The sequence below is a fragment of the Anastrepha obliqua genome, chromosome 2, assembly GCF_027943255.1.
Source record: "Anastrepha obliqua isolate idAnaObli1 chromosome 2, idAnaObli1_1.0, whole genome shotgun sequence".
Lineage (NCBI taxonomy): Eukaryota > Metazoa > Arthropoda > Insecta > Diptera > Tephritidae > Anastrepha > Anastrepha obliqua.
This window is the reverse complement of record NC_072893.1, coordinates 129,690,628-129,702,361: the sequence shown is the minus strand read 5'-3', so window position 1 is coordinate 129,702,361 and position 11,734 is coordinate 129,690,628. Positions and strand designations below refer to the sequence as shown.

The window sequence follows — 11,734 nt, the reverse complement described above, 5'->3', positions numbered from 1 at the left end:
ACATTACAAAAATGTCTCCAATGCCGCCATTTTGTAAAATTTTTCGATCAAACTTTGTAGTTTTGTATTTTAGTATATAAGTAATAACTTCCCAAATCAGAGTGATTGTTTCCCCTTTCCTTCTATACAAAAAAATTCTTTAAAAATCGTGTTTATTTTACGCGTGTACAGTGGTGTTACCCCTTAAGGCAAGTAGAATTAGGTCTAGACAAACTGAGCTCGATTGAAGTAGTCGCATAACTTAAGTGAACCAATAGTATCGAAAGTCGACCTTGGACCTGTGTTGTGTCCTAAAGATAGTTTAGTGTAGTGAGTAATTTAGTGATTTTGATTTTATTTACTTTTTTTCTTTTTTTATATTTACATTTTATATTTCTTTTTTTCTTTTCAGATAACTCTAGCAAAATAATAAAAGCGAAATGTACCGCCATTTTCCGCAACTATTTGCCAACCATATGAGTTGAGAAACGGTTTTGAAAGTTTGATCATTTCTTGATAATTAATTTTCATTCATATCAATGACGAACTATGAGAATTTACTAAATTTACCGCTTAATTGCAATGCAAATGACAATAGCGGTGGTCTGGCAACGCAGGAAATTATAAAAATGTCACAACGGGACTTTTCAGAGGTGAGTCTAAGTAATAATGGTATTTGTTTAAATGTGCAATTGTAGAAAACATGTGTGTAAGTATGTATATATGAAAAATATTTTTCATAAAAATTTTAAGCGTCTTTACAATTTGTTTGTGATTGATGTATAGAACATTTCACAATTCATGAAAAGTCAAATTTCGTTAGGTGCAAGTTTCTAATTACGAAATTTGTTATTTTTATTCCTTCATTTTATACACAGTAATGCATCATTTATGATACAGAATACCGCTGTCAGCTGTCAGTTGTCGATTGTCAGTTATTTTTCCTTCATTAGTTACATTCTAGTGTAAATAAAGGGTGACGCAGTAATGATTGGTATGTGGCATAGAATACCACTGTCAGCTGTCACTTTTCAATTATATTTCCTTCAGTAGTAACTTTCTAGCAAGAATTGTTGGAACATTCTTCCTGGGACATCTATTTGGCCTTTCATATTTCATAACATGCTCAAGTAATTTCAAATAATAAAAATTTTCGATTAAGAGATTGCTACCATTTACCGATCATTAAAATTCCCTACTTTTCTCTACATGCACACAAAATTTTCGCTACTAATTTTTCCCATCATTTGTTTTTTAAGTAAAAATCTTTAACATAAAGTAAAAACGACACATCTGTATTTTCCCTTTACTCACAAAATTTTTAACCGAAAATTCACGCAGGAAATTTCGCCTCCTTCTGGCATCACTATTACTTAGGAAGCCGACAAACTTAGAAGCCTCCTGAAATGAACCTCAGCATCATGGTTTCCACCACTTTATCAGGCCAACTGGTGATACTCCAAGAATTAAGGCCCTTATTATTACTTTTTTTTTAATTACAAGAGCAGCCTGGTAATGCCCCATTTACACTCCCTTCTCACCCATTTTTTAATCTTAGCTTTCAGTCATCAAGAACTACTCCCAAAATGCACGTAACACAAAAAGCCCACAAATATTTCCTTTTCCTCAACTACCAAACACCGTTCCTGGATTTTCAACATTTCCCTTCAAACATTTGCAACACAGCGGTGTATTTCAGCTCCAGCTGATGCTATCTCTTCGTCACCAGGTAATGAGCCACCCGATTTTCACCCCGAAAGCCAAGCAATAAAGTAGAAAAAACTACCGAAAACACTTTACCCAATTAATTTGTATTTTGAAAAAAGAATTCAACTCACATTCTTGGCTTAGTCGCAATGTACTGAATTTAAACTTCCCAGAATCGACGTGCAACGAATTCAATTAAAATAAACTGTATGCAAATTAAGCATTGCTGCAAAGCACGTCTCCTACACACGCTGCGCTGGGCAATGCAGCAACACTGGCTAACTGGGCGGCCTACTGCACGGTTGCATTGGATAAACAAAGTAGTACTGATACTGGCAGCGTGTAACTGTGCTCCGATTGCCGAGCGGCAGCTGGCAGTGGCATATGAGTAAACACAGCGCAAATGACAGACACAAAGTCAAACTGTCAGCGCGACGCGCGGATGGAACGACGAACGCGCAGATAGATAGCGCAAGAACCTTTTATTTTGTTGTTCGTTCGCCTCGTTGTCGTACTGGTTCTTTGGCCTTTTGTGTAGATTTCGGTTGCTGTTTTTAAATTTTATTTGGATTATTTTTGTTTTTATTTTTTAGATTGGTTTTTGGTTTTCAAATCACGACTCAGCCATTGAATGCATTTAACTGATTTTAAATTAAATACCTGAAATGGACAATCACGACGAGTGGAAATACTCAAAAACTAACACTGGTTGACTATTTCTGGATTTTTGCTTAATTTTTTTCTTTTTTGCCCCCAACGACAAATACAAATTTTCGAGTTCTTCAATGAGTGCGTAATGCAGCAGTTTTCTCATGAATAAAAATAAAGTAACTTAAAAGCGTAGAGATAAGGTGATTAAATGTTCAGTGATTGCAGATAAAATTGGATAAAAAATTAAAATTGCGCAGCTTTGGTCATAAAACTTGAAAATGCAGCAATTGCAATTAACTAAAGAAAAAAATACAAAGAGAAGCACAATAAATGCGACAGTAGCCAAGTGGAGTGATTTTTAGAATTTGGAAGGAACTTTATGTTACCGCAAAGCAAAAGGTATAATTTTACTTTCGAAAAAATATGACCTGGGCTTTGAAGCAACCCACGCAATACTACCATCAAATTAAGTAAAGAATAAGAGAATTGAAAAGAAAAAGCATCAAAAATAGCTGAAGCGAAGATCTCTCTTTAAATCAGGCACAAGAATTGAAATATAAAATATAATGGCATTGGAGTGGCTGCCTAGGAAGATCGCCATACTTAGGTCAAAAATAGAGTCCCATTGCGAAGCAGCTTAAATTATTTGTCTGACTTGCTGCACCAACCAGTGATGCTGCTGAATCTTATTCTGCATTTCAAATTACTGCCCTGTCACTTAAAAATAGTCTCCTCAGACACCGTAGCCAATTTTTACACTGCGGTGAAGCAGTCATAAAAGGGAACGTTTCTTCTACCTCATAGTTTTCATAACATCTGCAGCATCTTCGTAAAAGCACGTTTAGCCTTTCATGCATATCTTCCCACCAGACAATGCGCTGTGAGTGAGTGCGAATTTCGTGAACGAGTGCGAGCTCATCAGCTCGAATACAATACAATATCTTCCTAAGGCGGGGCGTCCGAGGGATATAGAGTGTGTTCTATTTAAGAATATTCTGCAGAGTTTAGTCCAGCGCAATTTTAGAACTAAGTGTGATTGAGCTCCGAGCTCTAATTGCGGTCTTACTCTCGCTAAAGGTGAATATATCTCCTTATAGAGGTCGAGTTCGATTCAAAAAATAACTAAAGCGCTGGATTTGCGATAAAATCTACTTTTTTTTCTTCTACTACCTCCTACCTACTACGAAAAGGAAGCATTTCCAGATGTACTTTTATTTGGGATCGTAGTATTTCCAGCCAACTTAATACTCAATAAAAGAAAAGAGTAATTTCGATAGAGTTTTCGGTGATTACTGATTTTGGGTGGCCGTATCAAAAACGTTCTTATAACACCAGTCTTGTTTATTTTGGATTTCACCTTGTATGTATAGTCATTTGATTTTTCATGGGATCCAACCAGTATCGATTCAATCACTACCGACTGTGTATAACTTGACAAAAAGGGGTGCCATGGCCGGTTGAGACGTCTGCGAGACTTTCCATATTCGACTGGCTTTTCATTCAAGTGCAGTAGGTTCTTCATATTGTTGTTGTTGTGACAATTCACAAAATACTACCAAGTGTCGTCGTCGCCTATCTCATCTACCTTGTCTAACCTCAACGGAAGCCCTGGAAGGAGGCTGTTTCGACAGAGTGGGACCAGTGAGAAAAGGGTGGATGAGTGATGAGTGGATATCCATTGATGATCAGCTTTTGGTTGTACACAAAATTATTTTTGTCGCTGAGAATGAAGAGCCACTCATCCTAAATAGTCTTTTCTACCCCACAGGTTCCTATAATTGATCTAAGGAAAGGCTCCCAACGCACATATTAAAAGTTTGTGATGTAACTGTATACGGCACAACGGTAAATTCTTTGTACGACGACCGCGATAGCCGAATGGGCTGGTGTCTGACTATAATTTGGTAGAGCCCAGATTCGAAACTCACTGTGGGCATTCCAAATGGTGGGAAAAGTTTTTTCTAATAGCAGTTGCCTCTCGGCAGACAATGGCAAACTTCCGGATTTATTTCTGCTGTGGCAAAGTTCCTCATAAAAAAAACCGTCCGCCATTCAGAAGCGGAATAAAACTGTGGATACCTCCATTTGTAGATTGGAGGAGGTGCTCGGCCAAATATCCAACGGAGGATGTAAGCGCCGATAATATATGTATATACTTATAATATAATAATTTTTCTGTATAAAGCTATTTTCTGCACAATAATTGCTCTTAAACATTTTTTTGGTAATTTTTAATTTTTTGCAATTTTTTTTCAAAATTTTTTTTTTCATTTCTTATTATACAAACATTTGTGCGCTGGCATTCCAAACGCCAGCATGTCCTTCAAATATCCGTTGCTACCAGTTCTTAGCAACGCTTAGCTGCTCTAATTCCTGTACAAAAGCATATGCCAACAACAATAACAAATATATGGATGGATAAAAAAATGTTAGAGAAACTCGTTTGCCAATTGTAATCTGGTTGCAATCGATGCGATATCGACATGAAAAACGCGCAAGAAATACACAAGAAAACAAGAACAACAACAACAGTAATAACAATAACAAAAACAGCAACGCCTTTGTATATGGCTTAAAAACAATGCCACAAAAGCGAATCTAAAAACTCAATGGCAAGCAATCGAGGCGCAACTGGGGTTGTGGCTGTGGCTATGGCTGTGTCTAAAACTGATATTGACGTTTCAGCCGACCCACAAAGGCCTGCTGACAGCGCGCTGAGCTAAGCAAAAACCGACGCGTCTCTTTCCTCAACTTCAGCTGCGACTGGCACTACTTTTAGCTGTGGCTGGTTGCAACAACAACTCATTACTTTTATTATTACTATCGTTTTTTTAGTTTTCCTTTTTTTACTTACCTTTGAGGTTTTAAATGTAATTCGATGATTGTAAGCAGATTTTGACGTGACTTGATGCAGTGAATAGCGCAACCAAACACAACAACAGCTCAACAGTAAACAACAAAATCAATAGCAAACTATTGAAGCGCTTCGGCGCGGTAAAAATCGATGAAAAAAGTGCAAATGGCATCGAAATGAAATAGCAAACTCATTGAAGCGCGCAGGAAGCTCAGCGCAGCGCTGAAAGATAGCGAAAAAATTTAAATTAAATTTTAATCTCGACATGCGCATCAAAGGTGCAGGTAATCATAGCGAAAAGGCAGCCGGCGCAAACAGAACCGAAGCCGAAACCAAAGCCGAGGCCGTAACTGAAACTGAAGCAATAAAACTTGCACATGAGCAGAGGGCAAGGGCCGGAGCGCGGGTGTGATGCAGTCAGGGGCAGCTTATGGCGAGTTTGAGTTAGGTTGACCAGACAAGCCGGCAGGCAGGCAGCAGCAGGTGTGTTCTTGAGCCAGGACATGGGCAAGTGTGGCTACACGATTCAAAGCTGTCCATATATGCATGTATTCAAGCTGGTTAGCTGCTTAGTATGCCTTTGCTAGTGTACCTTCATTTAAGGTTAACTGTCGATTATTCTACTTCCACTTATATTAAACGCTTTTTCGCCATTTTATTTAATTACGAATCAATCAAGTGTTAAACCAGGCAAGATGAGGCATGAAGTGTATTAAACATGAAATGAAAGCTACAATGTGAGATATGCAAATATGGCTTCTAAATTCGAATATAGAAAAATGTATTAGCCAGAGAAGAAAGCGTTAGGAAATTATAAAATAATTAAAGAAAGCCACTGCTATTTTGAAAATTTCTAACTTATGCTTGTGGCTACAAAAACATCGACCGTTAGCTGCCTAAAATTTTGCAAACTGAGCAAGCTATGGAAATTCGCACCCAAAAAACCCAAAAAGAAAATCAAGCTTTTCATTTCTGCAGTTAGAAACTCATACACCAAAAGCACTTGCATAGCACTCGACTAACTGTGAAGGAGGTTAAGTTGTTCAAGAGAAAATTTGTGTCAAAATCCACAAATTTCTGCTTGCCCTCTAGTGCTCGACCTCACACTTCCCAGAGTTCTTCACTTTAATTAAGTGACTCGCAGTTCTACGATACTCTTAGTACTCCAAGGCTCTTCAAAGGACAATTGAGAAAAGCCATTACGCAAGTCTGCGAAAACCACTTCCTCTTAGCTAAGAAAACCACAAACCACCTTCAGTCTTCTTACAACATACAAATTAACAAGTTTTACAGATGAGCTTCATTTGAGTTGAGTCAACTCGCGCAGATCCAAAACTCACTTAATCGAAATTTGGTAAATTGTAGTTTTAGCACTCCAATTTCTGCGTAATTCGAACTAAGCCCACCTATCCTAAGTTAAAGAGACCCGCAGTTCAGCAGTGATCTTAGCACTCGAGTTGAGCGATACCTCATATATTGCAGATCTACTAATCATGGATTCAGCTTGGGTTCTACTTACCATGACGTCCGACGCGAAATCTGAAGTTCTGGCATATTTTAAGGATCTACCTACCATGAGTTCAGCAAATAGCGGTCTAGCGTCCGGCGCGCAATCTCTAGTTTTTGAGCTGGTAAACTTAATTCGAGGAGAGCTAACTCGCGCTCCTTCAAAAGTCACTTGAACTCAGTTGAGTGGCACACCCTTCGCTGTCAATACCAAGCTCTCTTGAGCCTCCAAGTCTTTCAGATGGCCAACTCTACTACTCCTCATCCTCCCCCTCAATTGATTCTCATTACTTTTACCCATAACTTTTATGAAGTTCTGAAACTTCAAAAGTTAAGATCCCTACAATGTGTCCCTGCAGATCTCGCAGTGGATTACCGCAGAGTATACGATGCAAAGAAGAATACAGGAGTCCCCAGAACTCAGACAAGTACTGAAAATCGTTTTCCTGCAGACTAGACAAAAGCTTCATAACTCCTTTGTAAAGTGTTACACCTCTAAACCTTACAGCATTGACTGAAAAGTTAATTTGCAATTTTATAAATAGAAAAATAAAGCACAGTGTCGTTATTACTTGAGAAGTTGCTTGGAGTTACTCCATGAGATGAAAAGCGCTGATGCAATAGAAGCTGGGTATGCACGATTTCGGTGATCTTCAGGATGAAGAGATGCAGCTAGAGCTCCTGCACGTATAGGTACATTCCAAGAGCATACAAATTTGATTTAGACGAACTTAAAGGCTAAGATCACATTTTTGAGCTTAGCTTAGACTCCAGTTATGGATAGGACGGCTTGAAATTCATGCTTTTCATGTACTCAGAAGGGAATACTGAATAGGTACGTAAAGAATAAGGAAAACGATAACAAAAAATAAAGAAATACATGGAGAAGAACTTAGGCCGTAACTGGAGTCCTCCGCTTTTGTGGGCTGTACTAACGCTCCGACTGCATAGAAAGCGAACTCTAAACGAGAACTAAGCAAGCATTCGTACTGCGGTCACCGATTTCGATCTCACACGTTTGTCTTCAATGCCAAATTTTTGCCAGCCATGGGAGGAATGTTCGCATTATTACATACGCAAAAAAAGTATTCAAAATGAAAAAGAACAAACGAATAATGAGACAATCGAAACAAACGCAAATACAACACGAGTGGTGCCAGGCATAACATACGCCCAGGCAACAACAATCAACACAATACCAAAAGAACAGAATCAAACAAAAAATAACATCGAACATGTTCCAAAAAAAAACGACGATATGATCGAACTAAAAGTAATGATGAGACAATTAATAACCCAAATGACAAGTATGATGAACATATTAACACTGCTCGTTACCAAACTCGATGAACGAAAGGAATAAAATTAATTTAGCTATATGGAATGCGAATGGACTTGCTCGCCACGTTCTGGAACTTAAATCATTCTTAATAAATAAATCAATCGATATAATGATGATCTCTGAAACTCATGCCACTGACAAAACTTTTGTTAACATACCGAACTATAATATACATTACACAAATGAACCCGACAACAAAGCGCACGGTGGGACAGCAATTATTATCAAAAGAAGTATTAAATACAATGAACTGGGGGTATACAGAGAAAAAAACATCCAAGCCACCACAATAGCCATAGAAGACACAAAAGGGCAAATAGCAATATCTGCAGTCTACTGTCCCCCCAAATATAACAACACAAAAGAACAATACCTGCATTATCTAAAATCACTGGGGAATCGATACTTAGCCGGAGGAGACTACAATGCTAAAAACATACTTTGGGGGTCAAGGTTAACAAATAAAAAAGGGAGGCAATTAATTGAAGCCATTAGAAAAAATAATAGTCGGTTTATTAGCACAGGTGAGCCAACCTACTGGCCAACAGATACGAAAAAACAACCGGACCTAATTGACTTTTGCATAATTAAAAATATGCCATATGAAAATCTAACAATAAAATCATGTTTAGAGCTATCTTCAGACCATTCACCATTAATTATGACCTTACTTGGACCTATTGAAATAAAACAATCTCTGGGCCTATATAATTCTAGAACGAATTGGACTAATGCTTGCCAAATATTAGAGCAAAAACTCAAAATAAATATATCATTGAAAACTCAAGATGAGATTGACGCCGCTATTGTATATTTCAATGATAGCGTAATACAAGCAGTTGCTTCCTCTACACCCACACCGAAAATGACAAACAAAGAAAATATCCCAACTTACATTAAAGAGAAAATCGGCGAAAAAAGAAAACTCCGCAAAACATGGCAAACGACCAGACATCCAGCAGATAAGACCAAACTTAATAAAGCGACAAATGAGCTAAAAACATTACTTACAAAACACAAGGAGAGTAAACTTCGAAATTATATGGCAAACCTGGGAACAGCAGCATCTACAAATTACTCCTTATGGAAAGCAACAAAACACATTAATGGCGCTATAATACATAAACCTCCCATCAAAACAGAAGCCGGCACATGGGCAAAAACAAGCAAAGAAAAAGCCGACACCCTAGCCAGACACTTCTTAGACACATTTACAAGCGAAATGGATAATCAAAACATTAACATTAAATCTGACAACATAACAAACGTTCCGCAAATCAAAACAAAAAAGACCACCATAAGCGAAATTAAAAATCAAATAAAACAGCTAAGCGATAAAAAAGCTCCAGGATATGATTTAATAAATGGAAAAATTTTAAAAAAGTTACCTGAAACAGCATTGCAATTCATAAGAAATATATTCAACTGCATGTTAGAGACTAAATACTTCTCACGACTATGGAAAATTGCTCAAATTACCGCCATACCCAAACCAGGAAAAGATGCCACCAAAACTGCCTCATATCGACCCATCAGCCTATTGCCAATCCTTTCAAAAGTGTTTGAAAAAATATTGTTCGACCGACTAGAACCAATTTTGACAGCAAAAAAAGTGATACCAAGCCATCAATTCGGATTTAGACGGCAACACTCAACAGTCCAACAAAACCACAGGGTTACTAACAAAATACTTAACGATATGAATGACAAAAAATATTGTGTAGCTGTATACCTAGACATTGCAAAAGCTTTTGATAAAGTTTGGCATAAAGGACTTTTGCATAAGCTCAAACGAATCTTTCCACAAAACTACTTTGAACTTTTGAAGAGCTACATAACTGATCGAAAATTTTATATAAGATATGAAGACGAATATTCCGATATTCTACCAATGACAGCTGGAGTACCGCAAGGCAGTGTATTAGGTCCTCTCTTATATCTAATATACACCGCAGATGTGCCAACTCCGACAACAGATAATACAATGATAGCAACGTTCGCGGATGATACTGTATTAATGGCATCAAACAATGACGAAAAACTGGCGACCTCTACACTTCAAAAATTAATAAACAATACAGTAAATTGGTTTGACGAATGGGGTATAGAAGTTAATAAAGACAAAACTATCCAAGTTATATACACAAACAAAAAGACATCAAAATATAATCTAACCCTAAAAAACAACAAAATAAAAATCTGCCCAGCAGCAAAATATCTTGGAATAACTATTGACGAAAAACTAACATGGAAGCAGCATATCATTAACAAAAGAAATCAAATCAAGAATAAGTACCGGCAATTAAGTTGGCTAATAGGACGAGCATCAAAACTATCACTGTATAATAAGGTGACTATATACAAAACAATTATTACTCCTATCTGGAAATACGGAATAGAAATATGGGGAACGGCTAAAAACACAAATATTCAGCTCATACAGCGAACACAATCCAAAATATTACGAAATATAACAAATGCTGGTTGGTTTATTCCCAATGAAGCCATACATCGTGAATTAAATGTAGATACTATCCAAGAAACAATCACAAAATGTAGCACTAAGCATATACAGCGACTGTCAGTCCACCAAAACGAAGAAATGCGTAAAATAGCACCGGCAGAAAATACCAAACGAAGATTAAAGCGACTCACACCGACTGATCTAACTATAAGATTTACAGTGTAATCACAAAAAACAATAATAATAATAACAGATTCTTCTTACATTGGTAAAAGAACTTAATACACCCTAATTGTACAAAAATTACATATTGTTAATACATAACAGACTGTAATAAATAAAGGGAGATATAAAAAAAAAAAAAAAAAAAAAAAAAAAAAAAAAAAAAAAAAAAAAAAAACATAAGTGGCGCCAGCGTAGTCAGTAATACGGTTAACCTTGTTGATTAGTCCAGTGAAGCTGATTTACCCCACATTGAGAAGATCAAAGCATACCTCTTTCGATAGGCATCAGTCGGCGCGGAATGGGAGAACAATAAATAAAAATAAAAATATTTGACTGTTAAAGAAAGAGTTAAAGGATTAGAAAAACGAGGTTTCTAATTCTTCCAAAATAAATAATAACAATAAACTCCAGCTGCTAATCTACCAATAACCCAAATACCAGGTATGTGGCACGACCGACCATCGAAAGGCCTAAACAGAACTGAAGTCAAGAGATAACGCTTCATATGGCAAATGTGCATTAGAAAGCAACATACAAATATATGGATAAAAGAAATGAAGTGAAAAAAACAAAATATAAAAATACGCAGAATGAATAAATCGAAAAAGTTAATTTGCTCTACAGCGTACGCCTTTTTTCGTGCAACCAAGCAGTTGAGCAGCAAGAATGTTATACGCTTAGCTGCAGAACATAGATGCTAATGAAGATTATGGCTATGGATGTGATGCGATGATGCGAATGTTTTCGAGTGAACTACAGACCGAGCAGCGGATCTACGCAATCAGCAAACATGGATGTGTATGTGTGTTTGCGCGTTGGGAAGAATGACGGACATGATGTGATGTGATGTGGCGCAGCGATTGCCGCGGCAGACGATCGAAGGGTCGGGTAGTTGGCTGGTTGGTCGGTTGGTTGGTTGGTTGGTTGGTTGGTTGGTTGGTTAGTTGGTTGGTTGGTTCGTTGGTTGGCTGGTTGGCTGGTTGGCGAGTAGCTCGATCGGTAGATC

The 11,734-nt window shown here is 37.4% G+C and overlaps 1 protein-coding gene across 1 annotated transcript in view; it reads left to right on the top strand.

The window, feature by feature from the left end:
• The first annotated feature begins 474 nt into the window (after positions 1 to 474).
• LOC129237897 (tetratricopeptide repeat protein 28) overlaps positions 475 to 11,734 on the top strand; it is a 38,917-nt gene continuing 27,657 nt past the window's right edge. Inside the window, exon 1 of the mRNA XM_054872872.1 lies at positions 475 to 632. Coding sequence (XP_054728847.1) covers positions 519 to 632 — 114 coding nt within the window. The 5' untranslated portion in view covers positions 475 to 518. The remainder of the gene's footprint in view (positions 633 to 11,734) is intronic.